The sequence below is a fragment of the Gymnoscopelus microlampas genome (assembly GCF_963454915.1).
Source record: "Gymnoscopelus microlampas genome assembly, chromosome: 17".
Lineage (NCBI taxonomy): Eukaryota > Metazoa > Chordata > Actinopteri > Myctophiformes > Myctophidae > Gymnoscopelus > Gymnoscopelus microlampas.
Genome location: NC_139954.1, coordinates 17762887 through 17786685, shown reverse-complemented (window position 1 = coordinate 17786685; position 23799 = coordinate 17762887). Strand labels below are relative to the sequence as shown.

Sequence of the window (23799 nt, the reverse complement as noted above, 5' to 3'; positions counted from 1 at the left end):
TAGTTATATGGTATTAACCACTTACACCTATACAGTATACTTTGTTGACCGGGGTACCCCAGGTGCTCTATACTTGGTCCAGTCTTTTTATCCCTCTACCCTTTAAATCTCTTCACTGAAAGAGGAAAAACTGTGAGCTTATAGAGTTGCTATTTTTGCCAAATATTTGCCCCAGATTAGGGACTCATGTGGTTAACAGACTCTACCTAACAGATTGGTTAAAATATCATTGTATTCATTACATTTAGCTCTGGATTGCAGCTTAAATCGCTGATGGAAAGCAGCATTGCTCTGAGTCTTTAGGACCTGCGGGGAGATCTACTGCTTTAGAGCTTCCAGATCGTATCCGTAGTAGGCAATCCCAGACCACGGAACTCTTCCATACAGGATTATAACATTTTTCATTATTATATTATTCTACACGGCAAGTAAAAACGAATGAATGAACGCCCACAAGGATATTGCTTGGAAGTGTCCAAGGCTCTGTCGGTGTGCTTTTCATATCTGTGTAGACTGACCATGGCCATGTTCTCTAGATAGTATGAAGATTAGTTGCCCTGGTTGTCCATGCCTGCGTCAAAGCTATGTTACATCCCTGTGTCCTCTTTCCACAATGTAGAACTTTCATCTGTAAATGAAAAATGCATGACAACCGTTGCTGTTTGTAGTGCTGATGATCTACTAGTGGGCATTTGGGACTACTGAGCCAAGACACTCTACTGACCTTGACAATGTTCTGTGTTGTAAACCAATGTGCCTGTACGTCTAGATGACTTTCTGGTGTGCTTTTTACCCCTGCTAGTAATACTGTAGATGTCTCAGCTTCGCAGGGTGGAACTAACATAACATAGCGGCCGTTGGCTTTTGTCCACTTAACCTTTGTTTTATGACATACGGTATTGTGTCATTTTACATGATGCGCAATGTCCTCAAACCATGTTTAATTTGTGTGTGTGTGTGTGTGTGTGTTTGTCTGTCTGTGTGTGTGTGTGTGTGTGTGTGTGTGTGTGTGTGTGTTTCTGTGGCTCTGTTTACATCTGTGCTCGTTTGTTTTCCCGCTGTCTTTGGGTGTGCTTGTGTGTCTGATATCTGTCTATGCCTGTGTTTGTCTCGTCATGTCTGAATATTTGTCTCCATCTGCCTGCGTGGCTGTCTGTCCGTCTGTCTGTCCGTCTGTCTGTCTGTCTTCCTTCCTGTCTCTGTCTGCCTGCGTGTCTGTCTGCCTCTGTGTATGTATGTGTTTGTCTGTCTGTCTGTCCGTCTGTCTGTCTGTCTGGCCGTGTGTGTGCTGTCCAGGCTGATGAGAGGTATCGTAAGAACATCCAGGGCTCTCCCCAGGCGGCGGCCCAGCAGACCAAACCCCCGCAGGTGCAGCCCCCCGTGCCTCCGCGAGTGGAGTCCTCCTACCCCAATGGCAACGCGCTGTCCGACGCGCCTCCCGCCATGCACCGGCCCATGGAACCGCAGGTAACCACTGCAACCCTGATATATACCGCACCGCTCCCCTATAGCCTGTCTCCTGTCCGCCTCTGTTTTCTCTCTTTCCATCAAGGTCGTTCCACGTGGACAGCAGCCCTTGGAGTTACGTTTGCCAACAGTTCTGATCAGCAGCAGTTGTTTTTCTCTCTTTATTGTTCTCATCTTTTTTCTTTTTCAATACACTGGGCTGGTTCTTACCTAATACCTCTATTGCCTGGCCCTACTCAATATGTTAATCCACTTTGACTTTGGTCCTAGTTATCAATCTTCATCCCCTGTTGGGGTTGAAGGTTGTCTGTTTTCATTTCCTCTTTGCCTTTTCCTGTTTCTCATTGCCTTTGCTCTGACACAAAGTCTCTCACTTAGTCTTTCTTGTTTGTTCCAGGTGGTTTAACAATGTGTGTGTTTTTTTTACCTCTGCCTGATCTGGGTTCTTTTCTTAATCTTTGCGGTTTTGATCCTAAAGAGGTTGTCGTCTCAACCATCGCTTTACTTTCCCTATAGCTAGATATGTTTCCAGCTGGACTCATTCTGGATTATTCTGTGGGGATCCTGCTCTGTGGTCCCTTTAATCTGTCTAGTCCAGTGATTCTCAACCTTTTTAAGTTCAAGGACCCCCAGTTTGACATATACATTAACCCACGGACTCCCATAAAAAAAATTGTCTTTGGGACCCCAATCCACACTGTACAATCCTCAGTCTTAATTTAACTCTGTGAGAGTACAAATGGAACACTCTCAGGTCCATTTGGACCCCTGGTGGTCCCTGGACCCAAGGTTGAGAAACAGTGGTCTAGTCTCCTCCTGTCAGCTGCATGGGTTGGCATTGATTCACTTCCAATTCGATCAATTCAAGTTGTGTATTCATTCTGAATATATTCTTCAAATAATAGGGGTCTTTTATAGCAATTCACACACAAACACACACACACACACACACACACACATACATACACTGAGTTAGTGTGAGGAAGGATATACCGTAGGTCTTCCTCCTGTGTTGATTGACATGGAAATGGATTGATCCCAACCCTGATCGATTTTGTGCGATGAATGGTTTGATTGACAGGTTGCTCCTCCCACTAGTATCAAGACGACTCCATGCTCTCAGCAACATCACCGAATGACTTTACAATGACACGTTTACTTTGTTTTCTATACCGCGTGTTTGTGTGTGTGTGTGTGTGTGTGTGTGTGTGTTAACCTGCAGTGCCTCTCAAACTTTTTTATGTCAGGGACCCCGAAATTGTCTGTATTTGGCCGCTGACCCCCATCTGAAAATGATTTGTGCCAGGGACCCCCCAGAAGAGAAGATTTATGTTAAAATTATTCTATTTTTCAAAAATGTTCAAAAATAGCAGATGCACAAGCTCACAGCGCGGCACAAAGTGACGCGCTGTGAGCTTGTAAATCTGCTATTTTTGAATAGCCAACATTTAAATGATAGTGATGCTATATTAACTATTGCTGGGGACCCCCCCCCCCCCCCCCCAACTTTGAGAACCACTGGTCTACTGTATGTTCCTGTGCGTGTGGGTATCAGAGAGAGAGAGAGCGTTCTATGGGGTGTTCGAGGAGCTTTTGAAGCTCTTCACGTCCATGATGTTGAGCAGGCTGACTCAGAGTGTGCCGTTCATCTCCGCAGAGAGAGAGAGAGAGAGAGACTCATCCCTGCCGAGCGTGAATCATCAGCGTTCATTGAAGGCAATTTGCTCTGAATATGTCACAGCCATTTAATTAAAAAAGAGGGGGTGGGGACTTGGGTAAGAGGGGGGCGTGGCTGCGACCGCATAATTGATTGCCTCATTGTCAAAGCAAGTGCCGTCAGGTAAAAAGGCGGATTAGTCAGTTTTCCCTCGTTTGCAGGCAGGCAGTGTGGCGCTGGGATGTTTTCGAATCAAAGATGAATGTTTGTTGACGACGTGAAGGCTTTTTCATAGCTGATGAAGTGGCAGTAAGTGACAGTTCAATGAGGACAGAAAGGAAAGCAGGATTATTTTCTTGTTGAGCACACAGGAGAGGGAGAGCTGTTAGGGAGTAGGGCGATGTACGTATACTAGGCGAGCCGGGGGTCAAACCGGCTATGTTCCGATTGCCGGACAGCCCATCTATTCACTCAGCTACAGCTACATGTTAGGATGACATTGGTATCCCACCTGAAAATGTCATTTCTATTTACTGGAGAGACGGGGAGACCTCTATAGAGTACAGAAGTCCTGACGTCACTCGTTCATCCCCAGGTTCGTAAAGTAATTTCGGTATGGAGAATAACATTGGGTCATCATAGAATCGTCTCATATAAGAATTGTGGTCCAAAAATAAACAAACTGTCTCGGCGATATTGTCAGGGAGGAGGTTCTGTATCTTTTATGATAGTCAGTCACTTATGTTTGATACAGTCTGTTTCTGGCGAAATTTTAACTAATTCGGCAGAAGTAACATTATCGTTTTCACACCGTTAGTTGATGCTTCATATCTATAAGAGTAAAACCGCCAGGGTCATTTGTTTATTTTTGGAACACAGTTCTTATTTGACGCGATATTAAATACGTCTATGGGGATTCAGAATGGGGGTGGAAAACCGCGAACCAGGTAGACAAACCTAGGATGTGTAAATTACGTCAGACTTCGGTGCTCTATAGCAATGATTACTATCAGAATATAGGGTTTTTGACCTGGGCCACTGGCGTAGCGGTCCAGGCACCTAGGCTCAGTGTAGCTTGACAGCGTGTCGCGGGTTCAAGTCCCGATCCCGACGGCCTTTGCTGCATGCCACTCCCCATCTCTCTTTCCCCATTTCCTGTCAGCCTATTGTCCTATCAATAAAGGCAAAAATGATTAAAACAGATATATAGAAGTTTCACTTTTCATCAAAATCATTTAGCTTTAACCAAAAATATCACTTATTTACAGCACCTTTAACTCTGAAAGTTACAAATGGATAAATTAACACTGTTCGTGGATTGTCAACCTTCCATGTATAAAGATTTTAAAACTTAAATACTTCCGGCATCAAAACATTTATACAAATCTGTGAATGTGTGCATGTCATGTGAACTGTGCTGTATATGGTTGTGTGTGTACATGTATTATGTTACTTTACTTTGCACCATTATGTTTGCATGCTAATCTATGTCGCTGGCTTTGATGAAGCAATTCATGTTCATTCTTGCACCGTCTGGGGAAACTTGAGTTCTCCTGAGGCTTAAAATAGATGGAGCTGACCAGATGAACATCCACAAAGGACTGAAACATTCCCAGTGTAATCAAATGAGGGTGGATCAGTAGTTTTAAGTCTAATATCTTAAATATGTCGTTACTTGTTCACCCCATCACATTATTTGACATACATAATTATGTATATAACAAAATCAGTCCTATCAGTCAGTGAAATGCTACTGTTTACTGACAGCATTCACTCAATGATCTAATGCAAATGAACCTTTGATATCCTATGATAATTCTTGCAACAAAAGGTTTGCTGGAAGAGATTCAAAATGTCCACTGAGTGAGTTCAAATGGACGGTTTCATCCATTTGTGGTCTCAGGATTTATTCAGTCTCATCCACTGCCTGTGCCTGCCCTGCAGTACTTTTTGTTCTGTTTACTTTACATTGTTTTTTACCCCTCTGTCACTCAGAAAACATGGTATAAGATTGTTGGTTTTGTGGCTTGGGCTGCAGCTTTTTTATTATTTTTGTCATTTTGTCATGTCAGTTTGTTTACCAGCTTGTGGTTTCAGAAACAAGCGTCCTAACTACTTTCAACCTGACATCAAGTATATAGGGCTAAAGTTGTTAACCACAACACTACTGTATATTTGGGCACTATCTTTCACTACCTGCTAACTTCCCAAGTAGTATTCCTATCACACTATAAGAGCAGTATTGTTTAAGAGCCAAAGGAACCTAATTGTAATATTCCTTATTGGAAAATACGGAATCCCTAAAAAACAACAACATGCTATTCGATGAATCTAAAAAGTCATAACATCTAACTAAGAAAGTAATCAATAGCTTCAGCCCTAGTTCAGCTCCAGTGACAACAATGAGGGTACCGTGTTTTCTGAGAGTGTGGGTCGGCCCTCCTCCCTGACGTGTTTGTGTTCTCTGTTGTCTGTAAGGTCCGTTCCCATCTGGCCGCGTTAAAGAGCAGCGGCAGCGCGGCGGCCTCCTCCTCGCCCTGCTCCTCCTCCTCCTCTGCCACCCCTCCTCCTCCTCTTCCTCCGCCCGCCGTGTCCCGAACACACTCCTTCAGCGAGCCCCCGGCCCCTAGCTTTGCAAACCTCCATCTCCGCAACAGCCAAGAGCCTCACCACCACCATCACCACTACCACCACCCAACATCTTCCTCGCCATCCTCCTCTTCCTCATCATCATCCTCATCATCATCAACGCCTGCACGCACTGACCCCCAGCCCCACCACCAGCCATCCCAGCCTAGGCCCACACCCCATGAGCCTGGCCCCACAGAGGAGGTCCCACCCAGGGTAAGGAGAGGAGGAAATAACGGCCCCAAACCCCCAGTAGATGTAGATTTCAGAGTAGTTTAATGGCTCTTTGTGACTCTGCTATGAAAGGTAACCCAGGACCTCCCATAACCTGAAACTTTCCAGAACCTGTGAAGTTCTGTGATAGTTTATCCTTTGTTTCCATTACCAACAGAACCATCCCTGAAGGGGGCGGTACGTCATAAAAGCCTGTGTCCATAAACAGTTTTATGGAGTTTTTCAGTTTGATTTTGCGATTTACTATTTAGCAAAATGTTCTAAAATGTTTTGATAGTATAAAAGTTGTGAAAAAATGGGTTTCATGAACTCTGGGTTAGTACTACTGTACCTCCTGTGAACGGCCCAAACTTGTCTGAAACCGAGCCATAGCAAAACCAGAACCTGTGGTAGTTTTTGTATTTGTAGTCAAAAAGAGCCATTATTGAGACTTGACTGTATAGAAGTGACTTAGTACCCTGATCACTTAGTACCCTGGGTAGAAACATGGTAGGTAATATATTGTGATTGACAGCAAAGGTGCTCCCTCAGAATTTATTGATGAAAGTTAAACTCAATATATACGCCGTCGTACGACGGTATCGCTGGCCAAAACCATCAGTTCGTAGGGAGGTAGTATTTACAGGTCCTTGGGGGAGGGGAAAGTTTCTGCGCAAGGGGAGGGGGGCTTTTAGGGGTTAAGTGTCTTGCTCATGCACACTTAGACATGTAGACAGGGCGAGATGAAGGTTGAACCGGATCCTCAGCTATAGCTGAGCTTTTAAGCATTAGTTTGACCCCCACTCCCCCCCCCCAAAAAAAAAACACTCTACCTTCCCTGACATTGAGGCATTAGCAGCATTAAACTGTCACCCATTCATCAACACTGGTACAGACCCTCAGTGACTTCTTATCTCTCTCTTACCATTGAAGACACATGCTGGTTTGTCCTATCTGGTCCATGTCAGAGTGGTACTGGCTGTACTGACTGGCTGTGTGGTCTGCCTGGCATCATGCTGTCTGTTACGGCTGATTTACACTTGGGCGCCGGATGTCTAGCACCCCAAAAAAAAAGCCACTCTACAAGCTCACGTCGTGTCACAGCATGACACATTGTGAGCTTTGTAGATCGGCTATGCGAGACACGACGCGCAACCAAGTATAAATCAGGCTTTGCTCTCTGCTTTGGATTGCTGCACATCAGCTTCATGCATTTCTTTACTGAACCTCCCCACCCACGCACCAAGAAATGTGTCTCGAAACGAATTCGATAAATATTTTAAAACATTGCAACTTCTATAGGAATCCATGTCTCATAATAGACAGTATTTCTCATACCTTGTATGTAGCCCGATTTATACTTTGTTACATGTACATACACTGTTGTATGACTTAATATAAATTAGACATCAAATGGAAGACTACTGGGCCCGTATTCATGGGACAGGCTAAAAAGTACCTCCTAAATCGCCGGGTAAATCTTAGAAAAAATGGCTGTGCCATTTAACATTTTTGTATGCTTGGATTCTGCACTGTCTGTCATTGCCTGAAACTGGCCCAAAATTCCTGGGAAAGACAGAAAGCATATTTTGTTCTCACACTTCTTGTTTAGCTCATGAAGTTATCCAGACTCCAAATTTCCCTAGCGTGGCGTTTTCGTGAAAACTAAATTAGCCAGAAGTGACAGTTAGCCCAACATACTTTGAGCAGTGTTATACTTTGTGAGTACTGTCTCTGGTGTGATACAGTATCTTTGAATGTATTTCTCATAGGCTTCATTTGACTTTAGCTAAAATGTATCTGGTTTTAGTGCTGTATGAGTAGTTGAAAGCTGTAGTGCAACAGTCATGCTATTATTGGTTTTGATCCAACGGTGCAGTCTTGGGATAGACTTATTGGCTTTTGTTTTTGTGAAAAATCCTCCCCAATGGCCATAGAGGAACATGACTACAATGCTGAGATATTGGGTTCGCGCTTTCAGGAATTATTGTGTTCATTGTTGTATATTCGTACATCCAACCACTCTCAAACGTATGTCCATGTGTGTTCACCACACACACATAAGTGTGTAGAGTGTGTGTGTGTGAGCCGGTCACTGTCTTTATGATGCAAGGTTCCAGTGAGGACCACATCAAGGTCTCCAGTGTTGTCACGCAGAGACTCACCACATCACCACGGCAACGCTGTGCCTGGCAACCAAGCCCCACACCGCAACACTACCAGGTACATCAACTTTAAATGGCCTTCATTTTATCTGTGTGTCTTTCTTTCTTTCTCGCTTTATTTCTTTGTGTTTGTTCGTCACTTTTTGTCTTTTTTTCCATCAACAACGATCAACACAATCGTTGATCGTTGCTGTCGGGTGGAAACCTCATATGTCCAAAACTTTTACTTTCAGGATTAAAATTCAATAGTTTTTTTCAAAAAGCTTCGCATTGCGACGCGTTTTGTGCTTGTAGATCTGCTATTTTTGTTCCTTTTGTGTGACACTAGTATGATCAAGTAGGGCATTCGTTTCATTAAAAGTTAAAATATGGAGATAAGAGGTTTCTGCCCGACAGCGACGCCATAAAAACGATGCAACCTACGGTTGTGCATAGTGGAGCCACTTCAAAGCACCCTCTGGTGTCTGGAGTCTCAGTGCAATAGGTTCGCAACAGCTCAGCCATCAGTGGTGGTTATTTGGAAAAAATATTAATTAATTAAAAATAATGCTTTACAGTGCTACAGTATACAATAAGAGAACCGCTGTTGCGCTGTAACACAGGGGTTCCCATACCTTTAAACTCGAAACCCAAAAGGTACATTTGGTGTGTCTCCGTGACCCAAACTTACAAAAATGATTATGAATTTACCCCTTAAGCCCTATTTCAAAAAATAGTGGAAATAGCAGATTTACAAGCTCACACGTTGTGAGCTAGTTGACCGGCTATTTTCACTATTTCTTAAACTTTAAAAAAAAAAATGTATACAAAATTGTTTGTAGGACAAACAATTCCGGTCCGTGACCAAAAAATTACTCCTGACCCACCTAGTACTGTTTTTGGGAAACACTGCTCTCATGTTCACCTGTGCTTGTTCTCTGTCCCTGCAGCGGTGCGGCAGAGCCTCGTCTGCTGTGGGAGCGAGTGGAGAAGCTGGTCCCCAGGCCCACGGGCAGCGGACAGAGCCCCGCTGCCACTAACAGCAGTGGGAGCGGAGGCTCCAGCTCTTCCAGCTCCTCCAGTAACTCCAGCTCCAAGCCTGGATCCCACTGTGGTTCTGGGGAGAGGTTCAGGCCCCGCTGTGAGTCACAGTGGAATGACCCGCATACCCAGACAGACAGACAGACAGACCTAGACCAATAGACCAACATAAAAACACATTTAATCACATTTAAACGATTCTCAATAAAATACAACCCCAAATCCATAGTCTAGATGTAGTGTATTTACACACGGCATTTAGTCACAAAGATGTGCAAACACATACATGTAAATTAAACCATATACAGAATACACAGGCAAAAACAACCTATTTCAGCATAAATATCAATGTCCCAGTTTACACGGACATATTGTACAAATAGCAGTAAAATCCTCAGTGTTCATTTAGCCGCTCGTAACTCTAATTGACACCGCCAACTTACGTGCAGAACCAGACCATTCTACAGACCGATGTTGCTTTGTGCAACCCAGTGACCTGTGCTCCACTCTCCCCCTTCTTCAGCGTCTTCCAAGTCAGAGGGCTCGCCCCTCCAGCGGCCAGAGAATGCTGGGAAAAAAACAGAGGAGAGGAGGGAGGTGGTCAGGCCGAACAGACCGGCGGTGAGATCTCGACGCCATGCAGACTAGCTAGTAGTGGCACTAGCTAGCCTAGAAGTAGTTTGAAGTGCCGGGGCGAACAGTGCTTTTGCTGTGTGGTTGGATTAACAGTGCTGGTTGGCTGTGTGTGAGGGATAACATAACGTGCTGCTCGGGGGGAAAAGCATTGGAATGCGGTTTTCTTTTGAAGTCAATGATTGTGGTTGATTTTGTGTGAGACAGATGATTGTCTGTCCTGACAAAGGTTTTTCTCATCTTTGTGTGTGTCTGTCTGTATGTGTCTGAATAATAACGAATGGCCTTTGGATTGTGTCATGTGACCTACTCATCATGTCACCCGATAGGGCGAAGTGGTAAGCCTTCGTAAAATGACGTTTCTCTCTGGACTGAGCTTTATTGGCTGAAGGGTTCCTCTCACTAAACGCTTTGCTTTCTCTTTCTCTCTGTCTCTTTTGGTCTTCTTGGCCTTTGCATTGGCCATCTTAACTCATTCGTTCTCTCGCCCATTAAACAAAAAAATACTATTGTTACTTACTTTTTTCACCTTCACTTTCATATTTCCTGCAGCTTTGTCTTCAATGCTCTAGTCATTGTTTGGTTTCTCCTCACTAACCTAGCTTTAAGACACTGGTGGTGGCAGCAGTTTACCTTACAACCGTCATCTCTCTCTCTTCTCTCCTCATCTTATTGGATCATTGCTACTCACACAGGCTGGCTGGCTTCTCACTGGCTGCCGAACCTGTCTGACTCTGACCTCACTTCCTCTTCAGCAGTTTCATGTATCTCCTCCTTACAGCAGAGACTAACTGAAGGAAAAACGCACTATGATATGCACCCACTGTGTATGTTTGCTTTGACAATACTGTCACAAATGGCTTGTGCAAAGAAACCTTTGCTTGAAGAATGGACACAAATGAAAGGGCAGAGAAAAAAATAACCTACAGCCTGACTTGGTGGCGTCGTGCGCTGAAAATGGCCCATCTATAAGCTTGTTAGATTGGCTACTTTCTGTGCGTGACACCGTCATACGGCTAAGAGTAAGTTTGACCTTGCGTCTTCTGACCCTTTCAGGACCTTACTGCCCTGGCAAAGGAGCTGCGTGCAGTGGAGGAGGTGCGGCCTCCACACAAGGTGACGGACTACTCTTCATCCAGCGAGGACTCGGGCACCACCGATGAAGACGATGATGAAGAGGTGGATCAGGAAGGAGGGGAAGAGTCCACCTCCGGCCCTGAGGACTCCAGAGCTGTGTATGTACACGTCATTTAACTGTTGACCCTTTTGGCATTATTTATTGGTATGTATGAATAAATGGAACCCGTAACCCTGCCAGTATTAGCATCACACTTCGCCTACTGAGCTATAGTGATGTGCATATCGATACATTGTCTGAATATCGCTTCGCTTGGTAACGATATTTCTTTTTTTTTTAATGTTAGCCCTAATTTTGTAGAAACCGCAACCGCGGCGGGTGGTAATGCAGCATAGCATACTGGTGCGCCAGTATATGATATACTTCCGGTTCTGGTTCCGCTTCTGGTATTGGAAAATCGCCCCCAAAAATATCGGTATCGAATTGAAAGAATGTTGTATCGGCACATCACTACAAAAGGACAGACACAGATTATTGAACAGATTTGGACAAATGTATAACAAAGCCGCATGAATGGTGCCTTATAGACCTTACTCAGTGAAATAAGAACCCTATGCAACATACTGTAGGTGTTGAGGAGTGGAGTGCGACATCTGGCGGCCAGCTGTTGTCTATAGGACGTTTAACATATTCTAACAAATGTAATATATTGGTTTGTATTAAAAACATTGAGCCTTGGGGCGCCTGCTGGCCTAGCGGTCCAGGCGCATACCACATAGGCCGGTGATGCAGTCCGACAGCGCGTCGCGGGTTCGACTCCAGGTCCCGACGACTGCTGCGTGTCATCCCCCCCATCTCTCTCACCATTTCCTGTCAGCTTACTTTCCTCTCAAATAAAGGCAGAAAAAGCCCAATGAATATCTTTAAAAAAAAACACTGAGCCTTTCCTTCAGTTCTTCCAGGCTGAGCAACGGAGAGACGGAGTCGGTGAAAACCATGATTGTTCACGATGAGGGCGAAGGTGACGCAAAATCCACGCCGTGCAAAGATGGCACGCTGGTTGTCAGACAGGTACAGCGACGCTGTGACAAAGCAACTGTGTGTAACCGTTGCATATCAAATACTTTCAGTTCTTCCGTTGTGTTGTGTTTTATCCATCCATTCCCTGATGTTTTGCCACTGCGTTTGTGTTGTGTTCGACCATCCTCTCTTTTTCTTGGAGACGTTTTGTTGCCGGTGGCACAGAGTTAGAGATGGGCTGGGTTTTGAACTAGATACAGTATGACTAAGGCCTTTAAACTGACTTTATATTTGCTGCTTTTTAAAAGGGACAGGGTTATAAACTATCTATTAATTCTAACATATAGCCTACTGCATACACTGTACTGTATATATTACAAATATTTTTTTTAAATCAAACTATCACATAGAATTATCACATTGTATTATTATGACACCACAACCGTTTGAAGGAATACTAACAGTAGTTCTCTTTCTGTCTTTAGAATAGCCGCCGTAGTTGGCCCTTCTCCCTAGCTAACACCTTCCCTTCCTCTCAGCTCGTAAGAATCAAACCTAGACCCAAGGTTCTGTATCCCTCTTTGTACTTCCAGAGTGCAGGTGACAACAAAAAGCGCCCTGTCCCCAGTCCGGGGCAGAGCCAAAGCCCCGCCGGCCTGCTCACAGGCTTTGCCCCGAGTCCCGGCTCTGTGCCGGGTTCTGGGTTAGGCCACCACACCCCCAACCCACACCACCACCAACACCACCATCACCACCACCACCCCCCACACCCAGGCGGAGGGCAGCAGCCGCAGCATCCAGACAGGAACGGCTTTGCCGGCCGCATTCACCTCCTCCCCGACCTGATCCAGCAGAGCCACCATCCCTCCTCCTCCCCCTCCTCTCCCTCCTCCATCTCCCCTTCCTCCTCCGGCCTCGCCAGCCCCTCCATGTCCATGTCCCCCCAGAGTCCCCTGGATAAACTCAGCATCCTCATGGAGGTACGTTGTACCCTTGCGCCTCCTCTCGGCCAAGGCTGCGTTTTCTCTTCCGTTCAGTCCTGATGTAGAAGGAATGGTGGCGAGAAGTCTGGATCATCATGGCCAGTAGAACACAGTAAAGGCTAATTTCTAATAAACAATTACTGTAGATCAGTGGTTCTCAAACATTTTCATGTCTAGGACCCCCAAATTGATATGTCTTTAGTCGTGGACCCCCATCTGAAGGGATTTTGTGCCAGAGACCCCCATAATAGAATTGTGTTGTTAAAATGTTTCAAAATGATTAATTATTAATGTTTAAAACGTTCAAAAATAGCAGATCTACAAACTCACAACGCTTGAACACATTATGAGCTTGTAGAATGGCTAATTTTGAATAGCCAAAGTATAAACTGGGATTAAAGTCGTTGATTTTGATGCTATATTAACACATTTTGCTGGGGACCCCCTGGAACCCCCTTAAATACCACTGGGAGTCCCCTGACCCCACTTTGAGAATCACTGCCATGCATTATTATTTAAAAAAAAAAGAAGAAAAGAAGCAAAAGACGACACCACCTTCAACAAAGGAAAAAAAAAGGCACTCTTCTGATGAAAAAAAGTTTAAAAGCCTTTATTGATGTGGCTAGTTCATAATATAAGTTGTTAAAAACTAGAATAACCCTCACGTAGTGGCCAGCACTGCCTTCTTTAGTTGAAATTACATCATTAGTTTTCGAGGGACACATGGGTTGCAGTGCACAAGAAAAGTGCATGGTGGTTAGGTGTTGAATCCCACAATGCTTAAGGGGCTGTGATGATATGGTCTTCTCAACATCTTCCTCCTATGGCCTGGAATTGTTTGGAGCGCCCTCTGCTGTTTGCCAGTGTTTGTGGCAGCCCTCTCTGGCAATCTGAATTCTTGTTCCACTTTCCTCTACTGACACAAGCTTCTATTAACCAGATGACGGTGGAGGGACACTTTTTGAGACGTTTTTTAAAAGAAGAATATTTACATTTAGGAACACTATTACCTTTACACAGACAAAAATAAATCTCAAACAAATACATTATGAGAACCTCACATGCCGGCCATTTAGCTCTTGCATCACACTGGTGGCATACTGTAAGAGAAAAGTGGCCGATGTTTAACGAACGATTGAACCAATGTCTACAGAGTGAGTTTTGTTAGGCTCAAAATAGGCCTAGTTGACTTAGCTGATAGCAATATTTGCTGGATCCTCTGCCATCATTATTCGTCCAAGCAAACCCCCTGAGATTCATCTGAAGCTCATGTACTCCTGTTCAGTAAATTACTCAAAGACTCATATTCCCCAGATAACGTTTGACAGCGAGGGGAACGGTTAGGAGGAGGACGGCAGGTATTTTAATTGTCCTTCCTCTTTTTTTCCCTCTTTTGGGTTGGAGCATTCCATTTGTTTTACCCTCCACCATGAAGCCCCTTGTTTTTGCCTGTTCAAATGTTTCCTCAGTGTATCATTTCTCCTCGTCAAAGTCCTGTTGTATTTTTCTATTTGCATGTCCTCAGTTTGTTTGCTCATCTCGTCAAGTCATCTACTGCATGTTGTCTCTCAACACAGCTGCTTTTTTTTCCTTTTTGATTATGTATCTACGAGCATCACATGTAAACAAACAATAGGATTGTACAAATAATTTTCTGATGTGATCTCCAAGCCATGTAGCGCAGTAAGACCCTCATTTCACTGAGTTTGTTTGGCTTTCTTCCGGTGTAGAGCCAGTCTAGCAGTAACACCATGCAGAAACACAAGTCCTCCTCTTCCTTCACACCGTTCATCGACCCGCGTCTCCTCCAGGTCTCTCCATCCACCGGCAGCGCCTTGAACAATGTCGGTAAGTCCTACGGGGAATTCCTGAGCCACCTCACATCTAAGGACGTTTAGAAAGACAGCAATTTGGACAATGGGATAAATCCCTTGCCTTTTGACAGGAACAGACCCTGAACATCTAAACATTGTCAACACGCTGACGCTACGATGCCATTCACAGCTCACCTCATGCAGTTTAAGCACAACATTGCTACTTTGTTCACAAACTGCACATCCTGGAAACTAGCTACAGATTGCACCATTACTAGACCGTGTCTGGTTTATACAGCACATATGTCATTTTTAAGTCAACCTTCATACTGTAGCTTTTAAGTTTAAAGGTGTAAAGAATGTCAGATTCTCCTCTGCAAAGCATTGTAACCCTTTGGTTACTTTATGTTAATAAACCCTGCTTAAGGTTCACCTGTAGAAAAACAAAGGCAAACATCTCTCTAATGTTGACCCCTGCCCGTCGAATTCTACATCCATCCTACATATACGCCCCTACCTAAGCCCTGCCCTTTGCCCTTTTAGGTTATGCTAACGATGCCAGGCTGGCGGAGGCGCTGAGGGCTGACCCATCTCGGAAGGGCTCGGTGGTCAACGTCAACCCAGTGAACACGCGCCCGCAGAGTGACACGCCCGAGATACGCAAGTACAAGAAGAGGTTCAACTCTGAGATACTGTGTGCCGCTCTCTGGGGTAAGACGATGCATAACACTCATCATCAAGTCAATAGATACTGTTAACACTCATCATAAGTGCACCATTATGAGAAAAATCTATTTTTTTTTTAAACAAAATCAAATAAAAATGTATATTGTGTGTGTAGGGGTGAACTTGCTGGTGGGGACAGAGAGTGGACTGATGCTGTTGGATCGTAGCGGTCAGGGGAAGGTGTACCCTCTGATCAGCCGACGGCGTTTCCAGCAGATGGACGTCCTGGAAGGACTCAACGTCCTCGTCACTATATCAGGTACTATAGAACAGTGATTCTCAAACTTCTTCGTGTCAAGTCCCCCCAAATTAATATGCATTTGGCCACGGACCCCCCCATCTGAAAATTCTTTGGGCCAGGGACCCCCACACAAGATTTGTGTTGTGAAAATAATCTATAATTTTCAAATAGCCGATTTATAGAGGATTAAAATGGTTCAACTGTTTATGATGCTATGTAACGTAATTTAGCTGGGGATCCCCTTGGACCCCCTCAAGGATCCCTGGGGGTTCCCGGACTCCACTTTGAGAACCAGTGGCATAGAAATAGAACGGAGTAGAACGGGATGTTTCTGTTCACAGCAACGCTGTGCCTCTGACGTGTCATGTCACTGTTTGAATTCAGAATAATTTTGCATGCCTGTTCCCATAGCACTAAGCGTCACTGGGTTGCCCAGCAAATTAGGTGGCTGGGAACACAGAAGTAGGGCACTTATGACCCATCTGTACTATTTATATCTATTTCAGGTACAGACAGTACATGCACGTGCACACCAACTCACACACACTCACTCACACACACACACACACACACACACACACACACACACACACACACACACACACACACACACACACACACACACACACACACTGTCCTTGTCTGTCATCAGGCAGTGTTGTCACAGGTGGGTGTCCCAACCGTGTTTCTACTGTAGCTAAACGGATTTTGAGTAAACCTTGTTTGCGTGTCAATACAATGTAAAACATTAATTTAACTCGTGGGAGGTTTTAAGTGACGCATTTTACTGTCCAGCTCCACGACGCTAAAGAAAAGCTTGAAACGCTCGTTTACATAGACAATACATAGAAACTTGAAGTTAATCTTTTGCGCCATGCGCTGGGCAATGTAAACGGAGTGTCAGAGTTACAAATGGATACATTAACACTGAGGATTTTACTGTGTAAAGGGTCTGTTTGCTTTTTTTAAGCGTTGCTGCGGTTACCAGGAGGAGCATTCTAGTGACGAGAGGATTCTGAAAAAGCCAAAACCATCTCAACTATGTACTGTACACCTCAAGTTTGCCCTGTTAAAAATGGTGTACTCATGGATTAAAGTTCTCCGTCACCACGAGTGATTTCAGTCATTTGGATTCCATTGAAGCCAGCATGTCTTCTATGCTTGTCACGCAGTGAATATATGCTATCTACAAGCTTATAACATGTCTGCAACACGTTGCAAGTGTGTGGGTGCTCCTTTCACGCCGTTTCGCAAATCTCAGATTTTTAGGACTTGGCCTAACAACTTTATTCAGGCGAGATATTTTATTTTGCCTTAGTCCATCTGTACTACGCTGAAGGGTTTCTTTTTTATGGTTACTTTTTGAATACTTCAGCTTGAACACATAATTCCTGATTCTTAAATCCTGAAGACAACATTTATCAGGAAAACACCTTTCTTCTTTGGTGACTATGTGTGCATATTCTCAACCAGTGCATGTAACACCGTGACTGTAAGCACTGGAAGGGTGTTTTAACCCATTAAGACCTGAGGCCGTTTCTACAAAAGTTTTCTAAATACAAACAGTTTTCTGAATAACTTATGTTTCTATATCAGTGGTTCTCAAACGTTTTCATGTGAAGGACCCCCAGAAGCAAAGATTTGAGTTAAAATGTATATATTCAAAGCCTACATATATATATTCATTGCCTACCTGTCTAACCACCTGCTTCTGTTTCTCCCACTCTACCCCATATTCCACCTTTCCCCCTGATTCGTCCGTCCGTCTGTCCGTCCATCCATCCTTCCCTCCCTCAGGTAAAAAGAACAAGTTGCGCGTGTACTACCTGTCATGGCTCAGGAACAAGATACTTCACAACGACCCAGAAGTAGAGAAGAAACAGGGCTGGACCACCGTTGGAGAGCTGGAGGGCTGCGTTCATTACAAAGTTGGTATGTAACTAATGTTTGGTACATTCATAGTGTTAAATCAACTGTTTTGTGACCAGTCCAGGCGCTGTGGAAACCTTGTACTGTATGTCCAAAACTGTTAAGGTCCTTACACACCGGGGCGATTTTTTCGTGCGAATAATGCGTTTTTTTTAAAAACCTTATAAAGTCAATGGCTCCGTACATGGAGCGGAAAAGCGAAAAAGCGAAGCGAAAAAGCGTCTTTTAATTATTCGGAACGAGTCCGAATTTTGCGTATATTCGCTATATTCGCCGGTATGTAAGGACCTTTACTTTTCAGTAAATGGGGGGAAAATAACCTGTGTTCCAATGGATCAAATGTATAGTTGTTATTTAGTCACAAGATCTACAAGATCACAACATGCCATGTCGCAGTGCGTTGTGAGCTTGTACTGTAGATCGTTTTTTTTTTGTTACTTTTGTGGGCCCCATGACGAGGTAGGACATTAACTGATTTCCCGCCATGGACGCATAAAGTCGTTCTATTAAATAGCGCACTTACTCGCCAAGACGCATAAAGTCGTTCTATTAAAAAAAATAGGCACGCTGTTTTAGGCACCGTAACGCAGCTCTGGGATGATCCATCGTCACTCAGAGAAGAAGTATGTTGATGTGACATCATTTAAAAAAATGTCACTTCCATCCAGCCTGCCTATGGGATTTTCAGAAAAACATCTGTAACTCAGTTGCGTTTTTTTTTATTGAAAAACACCGTTTTCACCAGGCCACGGCCCCAAAATGGCGGATCGTGGTTTGAATGTCGTGGTTCCTGTGAATACACAGATCCCTCCGCCTCACAGGGACTATTTTTTTTGTTTTTTTGGAACACAATGTCGCTTCCACGGCGTTTCAAATATCATCGGATTAAGGTAATGCCGCTGGGAAGGGGATAACAAACGATGTTTAATACTTTGGCGGGTGATGTGTTAATTTCCCCCCAAAATGTAAATATGGAAATTCAAGGATACTGCCCAACAGTGACTACATCCTTGTCCAGAGGTCTTGATGATTGAGAGAGTCTTGATTATTGGTTGGTTGTTGTGTCTTGCTCAGGGGCACTTTGGTGAATCCCATTGGTTGAATTAGCTCTCCATGTGCCAAGGTGACGCCCATATGGATGCTTCACAGTGATCAATATGCTGTTACAGTGTTCTCATGTGTGCCTTTTATTTTGTTCCCCAGTGAAATATGAGAGGATCAAATTCCTGGTGCTGGCCCTGAAGAACTCTGTGGAGGTCTATGCCTGGGCGCCCAAACCGTACCATAAGTTTATGGCCTTCAAGGTGACTGCATAAAGACAATCCGTTTTTATCCATCAAAAAAGGTTTAACTCAAACGTATTAATTACATGTCAATGAGTAATTATGGAACATAGTGCTCATTTGCTTGTCTGACACACTGGACGACAAACATAGTGTAGCATGGCATTTTTTTGGTATGGTTTTTACATTAGACGACATAATGTAGCATGACATTTTAAAAACAATGTTTTTTACATTGGAAAACATAGTGTAGCATTTTTGTCTCCGCCAGGCCGATGGCATGGCCGAGACTGTGGGGGTGTGTGTGTGTGTGGCTAATCTCTGCCACTTTTGGACTGTTCGGTGTGAAACTAGGCCAGAAGGCCAATGAAGAACTTCCACACCAATTTTTTTTTATCGTTCAGGAGGTCGATTTTTGCAAAACTTTTTTTTTTGTTGCTCCTAGAGTTTGTCCAAATCGGTACACATTATATCTATAGTCAGGTGATCAAGACGGATCTGTCAGATTTTTTTATATTCGATCCTGATTGGCTTCCAAAGTTTGCAGGAGTGGCCCGTTTTGAACAAAATGCCTCAAGTCATGAACGAGTGCTGTGAAACTTTGCACGCACATGCGTTTTTCATTGTTTTGCTCTTGAACCATAGGTCATACAATCCAAATTATTTTCCCCTTAGATTATTACGCAACTCCCTAAATAAGCCATGCCCATTTCCATCTGTGACTGGATTCCAAACTTTGCTGGACCTGGCGGAGACCTTTGGACTACATAGTGTAGCATGGCATTGTTTTTAATGTTATGTACAATGGAGGACATAGTGTAGCATTGCATTTTTTTTAAATGTTTTTTTTTACATTGGAGGACATAGTGTAGCATGGCTTTTTTAAATAGTTATTAGATTCATTTTGTGAACTTCTACTTTATTATAGCGCCTCCTGCACAGTAATATCCTGAGTGTTAATTTAACTGAGAGTGTACAAATGGAACCAAATGGACCTGTAGCTCCTCCTGCTTTACCTGGCCAAGTCACTAATATGTTGGTGGTGATCTAACTGTTTAACCCCAGCATCCATATTCTAGGGAGATTATTCTAGGGAGACGGCTATTTTGGGAGAAGAGATTTGCTGTAGACGTGGAAAAAGCGGTCCAGGTACAGAGCCAGCGTAAACCCTAAGTCTAGAGGGTTTAAGTGGTTAATCAATATCTTTCTGTTTCTATTTTTAGTCATTTGGTGACCTGGTTCACAAGCCCCTACTGGTTGACCTGACAGTGGAAGAGGGCCAGAGGTTAAAGGTCATCTATGGCTCCTGCTCAGGCTTCCATGCTGTGGATGTTGACTCTGGAGCCGTTTACGACATCTACCTGCCCACACACGTACGTGCCAAGACACACACACACACACACACACACACACACACACACACACACACACACACACACACACACACACACACACACACACACACACACACACACACACACACACACACACACACACGCACAAAGTACTCGACCCCAGTACTTGAGAGTACAGATACTCCTGCTCAAATTTACTCTGACTAGTCTACTTAGTCATTGCTTTTAAATATACTTAAGTATTCAAAAGTACATGCTTTGAAAAATACTAAAAGTAAAAGTAGAAGTAAAGAGAAGCCAGAAACACAGCTAGTGTGAGAGCAGAAGTGTGTCCAATTGCATTTTAGGGAAGAAAAAAATAAACAGCCAACCTAAAGGTACTCAGTACTTTACAGCCTTCCAGTAAAATATTTGTCTTGGAAATGTACTAAAAAATCTAATACTCAAGTAAAGTACAGATCCTCAGAATCTGTACTTAAGTACAGTACTCAAGGACATTTACTCCGTTACTGTCCACCACTTCACACACACAACTTCTACCTGCCCACACATACAGTACGTACTTCATATTTCACAGACCTAAATTATTTAGCCAAGTTACAGAGTTGAGTACGATTAAAATCTCTGCATTCTTATTGGCTTACCTCGTTCAGATCACGACCCATATCCAGTCCCACGCCATCATCATCCTGCCCAACACGGACGGCATCGAGCTGCTGGTCTGCTACGAGGACGAGGGCGTCTACGTCAACACCTACGGACGCATCACCAAGGACGTGGTGCTGCAGTGGGGGGAGATGCCCACCTCAGTGGGTGAGTGAGTGTGTGCCATGAATGATGCTCAGTGGGGGGAAATGCCCACCTCAGTGGGCAAGTGAGTGTGTGCCATGAATGATGCTCAGTGGGGGGAGATGCCCACCTCAGTGGGTGAGTGATTGTGTGCCATGAATGATGCTGCAGTGGTAGACACTCGAGTACTTGTACTTAACCCATTTAGACCTGAGGCCGATTTTAAAAAACGCCTTCTAAACCCTAACCTAAGATCCTCTATTTCTTATTCCAAAAATGTATGACACAGATAACATTGAAATCACACAAAAGAAGTTACAAAGTGCAGCTTGAATTTAACCCTGAAAGTGTGAAAATGGAACCTTAAGAGTCTCCCATGATAATGTACGTATGAGCATAATGATCTGTCTCAGTCTCACTGCTGTTGGTTCTCTCTCCCCTCCAGCCTACATCCGTTCTAACCAGATCATGGGCTGGGGAGAGAAGGCCATCGAGATCCGCTCTGTGGAGACCGGTCATCTCGACGGAGTCTTCATGCACAAGAGAGCCCAGAGACTGAAGTTCCTCTGTGAGAGAAATGACAAGGTACTTGCCGTAGCTCAGTGCACTGTTTCACTGTTTCCCAAAAGTTAAATTTTATGTGTCCCCGGGGACCCAAACTAGTGAAATAGCCAATCTACAAGCTCGCAACGCATCGTAGATTGATTGTCTATTTTCGCTTTTTTGAAAAATTACTTCATGAAAAAAAAGTATGCTAAATGTTGGTCTCTGTCCCTCCATAAGGTGTTCTTTGCCTCGGTGCGATCCGGTGGCTCTAGCCAGGTTTACTTCATGACCCTGGGACGCACCAACCTCCTCAGCTGGTAGAGGCCCGGGACCCTACTTCTCCCTCGCTAACACTGGATCCCCCCAACAAAAAAAAAACTCACCGTCGAAGTCCTTTCCACGTTCAAGCCAACGGACAACCAAAAAGCCAGCCAACCAACAAACCAACCCACCCCGAATAGGCTTCAACAAGTAGAACACCTGCAATGGCAATCCGGGGCTGCTGCCCTGCTCCAGCTGAGCACCGGGGCTCCTGCTTGTCACCATGACACCCGACAGCCGGTCAAAGATGCGTAGTAGTCGCCCCTAGGCCGCGAAACACCAGATATGACGAAATGTATACATAATACGAATTTTACGTTAATCAAGGATGAACAGAAGAAAAAAAATATAGAGTGGAAAATTAAATGTGAATTATGAAGAGGGGGGGTGAAGGCGATTATTTGCCCCATTTTCTTGGTGCTTGTCAGATTGTTGGGCACGTGGCGTAGGTCGATACCGTGCCGATGCATGACCTCTGCGTCTGCAATTTTTCTTGTTTCCTGGGACTGGCCAACGAGCTTGGGGTCTTCTAGCTACTGCTACTACTATTACTCTCTGCAACTCTGCATCTTTCAAGAGCCCCCTACTCTTCCCTCGTCCCTGTTTATAGCGTTTATAAGGGGGCACGAGGGCGGAGTCTCCAGTATTAATGCTACAGTAGTGTATGTAAATGTACTGTATTTCTGTTTGGTCCAATGACTGCTGACTGCTGGTTAGAGGTTGAAGCCGTCAGTCAGAGAAAAGAGAGAAAGAGGGAGGGGAAAAGGGAGCAAGGCAGCCAATGGACGTGCTCATAGTGGGTGGGAGGAGCCTAGAGGTTAAATGGTGCATTTATATAGATGCACCATTGTTACCGTGTAGAGGTTGTTACCGTAACTCTGGTAGTATGTCGGGGAGGGCACAACAGACGTGTGTACCTTGTTGAGTATTGTGCTGTTTGGGCAGGCATTCTTAAAGGGGAATCTATGTGAGAGAGAGAGAGAAAGAGATGTTCAACCAGATGGATTTCAGAATAGTATTTTTTTGAATTATTATTATTATTCCCTAAAGATAAGTGTAATTATGTGGAGTTTAACATGTCTTTTACTTTGTTTTTAAAAGATTTACACACATTTAAACATGGTCCACAGTTTGCTTGCTTTTAACTCCGAAACCCACAGAACCATGTTTTTGTTTTTGTTTTGTCTCTGGAGAAGTCGAAGGAGCTAGAAGTGGGTGCGGTCCAAAAAAATAAAATAATGGTGTCTATGTATAATAAAAGTTCATTTAATCTCATGGGTAGTGTCAGTGCTCATGTTTATCTTTTCCTGTTGGTCATGGGGTGAGCGGTCATGAGCGTCCTGAGCTTGAGGATCTAGTACTGCTGTGAAGAGTCAGATATAACAAAAAAAAAAGACAAGAAAAGAACGTGCTAAAACGTCAAAGGTGATTAGTATGTGTGTGTGCTTGTAAAAGGGCCAACAGGCAAGGATGGAGGTCGTGTTGTCATAAATGTAAGTTTTTGTAGCAGGATGGTTACACATGGTCAGCAATGTTTTGTTTTGTTTAGTTTTTTTCCAATTGCAGATAGCAGGAAAGGTGGAGTTTCTCTCTCTGTTTTCGTAACTTTTCTTTTGTATCATGTTTATGAATGCAATGCACTAAGTGTCAAGAATGTAGACAGAAAATACTGTGTGATGGTCCAAGGCATGACATGATTATTATTCTCTTTTCACAAGTGATCAACTTTAGATGTTCAATTTCAAAGTTTAACACAGTGGAAAACAACAGCCTCTCCATAAGATGTAAGATTTCCAGTGGGCAAACCACGCTGTACGAGGTTTGCCAGAGATGCTTCTAGAATCTAATGTGTGAGATCCTCCTCACACTGACAATATAAGTCATTTCTATCAGTGGTGGAAGGGATGTAAAGCCTTTTTGCTCAAAGTTCA

General features: G+C 44.0%; 1 protein-coding gene across 6 annotated transcripts in view; it reads left to right on the top strand.

Moving 5' to 3' along the window:
- LOC311064970 (mitogen-activated protein kinase kinase kinase kinase 4-like) overlaps window positions 1-23143 on the top strand; it is a 107403-nt gene extending 84260 nt beyond the window's left edge. For 2 of the 6 annotated variants that reach the window (XR_014602775.1, XR_014602777.1), the window contains 18 exons: window positions 1297-1467; window positions 5603-5968; window positions 8079-8188; window positions 9060-9250; window positions 9674-9771; window positions 10840-11018; window positions 11815-11932; window positions 12475-12861; window positions 14595-14712; window positions 15222-15389; window positions 15520-15663; window positions 17443-17577; window positions 18778-18878; window positions 20081-20230; window positions 20866-21025; window positions 21447-21586; window positions 21785-22685; window positions 22732-23143. Coding sequence is in view for 2 of the 6 variants with exons in the window: in XM_084085059.1 (XP_083941185.1) it covers window positions 1297-1467; window positions 5603-5968; window positions 8079-8188; window positions 9060-9250; window positions 9674-9771; window positions 10840-11018; window positions 11815-11932; window positions 12475-12861; window positions 14595-14712; window positions 15222-15389; window positions 15520-15663; window positions 17443-17577; window positions 18778-18878; window positions 20081-20230; window positions 20866-21025; window positions 21447-21586; window positions 21785-21868 (2820 nt within the window). In the remaining 4 variants the exon portion in view is untranslated. Of the gene's footprint in view, window positions 1-1296; window positions 1468-5602; window positions 5969-8078; window positions 8189-9059; window positions 9251-9673; window positions 9772-10839; window positions 11019-11814; window positions 11933-12474; window positions 12862-14594; window positions 14713-15221; window positions 15390-15519; window positions 15664-17442; window positions 17578-18777; window positions 18920-20080; window positions 20231-20865; window positions 21026-21446; window positions 21587-21784 lie in introns of those variants that run through there. The other 4 variants (XR_014602774.1, XR_014602776.1, XM_084085059.1 and 1 more) reach the window with 3 other exon arrangements.
- The last annotated feature ends 656 nt before the right edge of the window (window positions 23144-23799 follow it).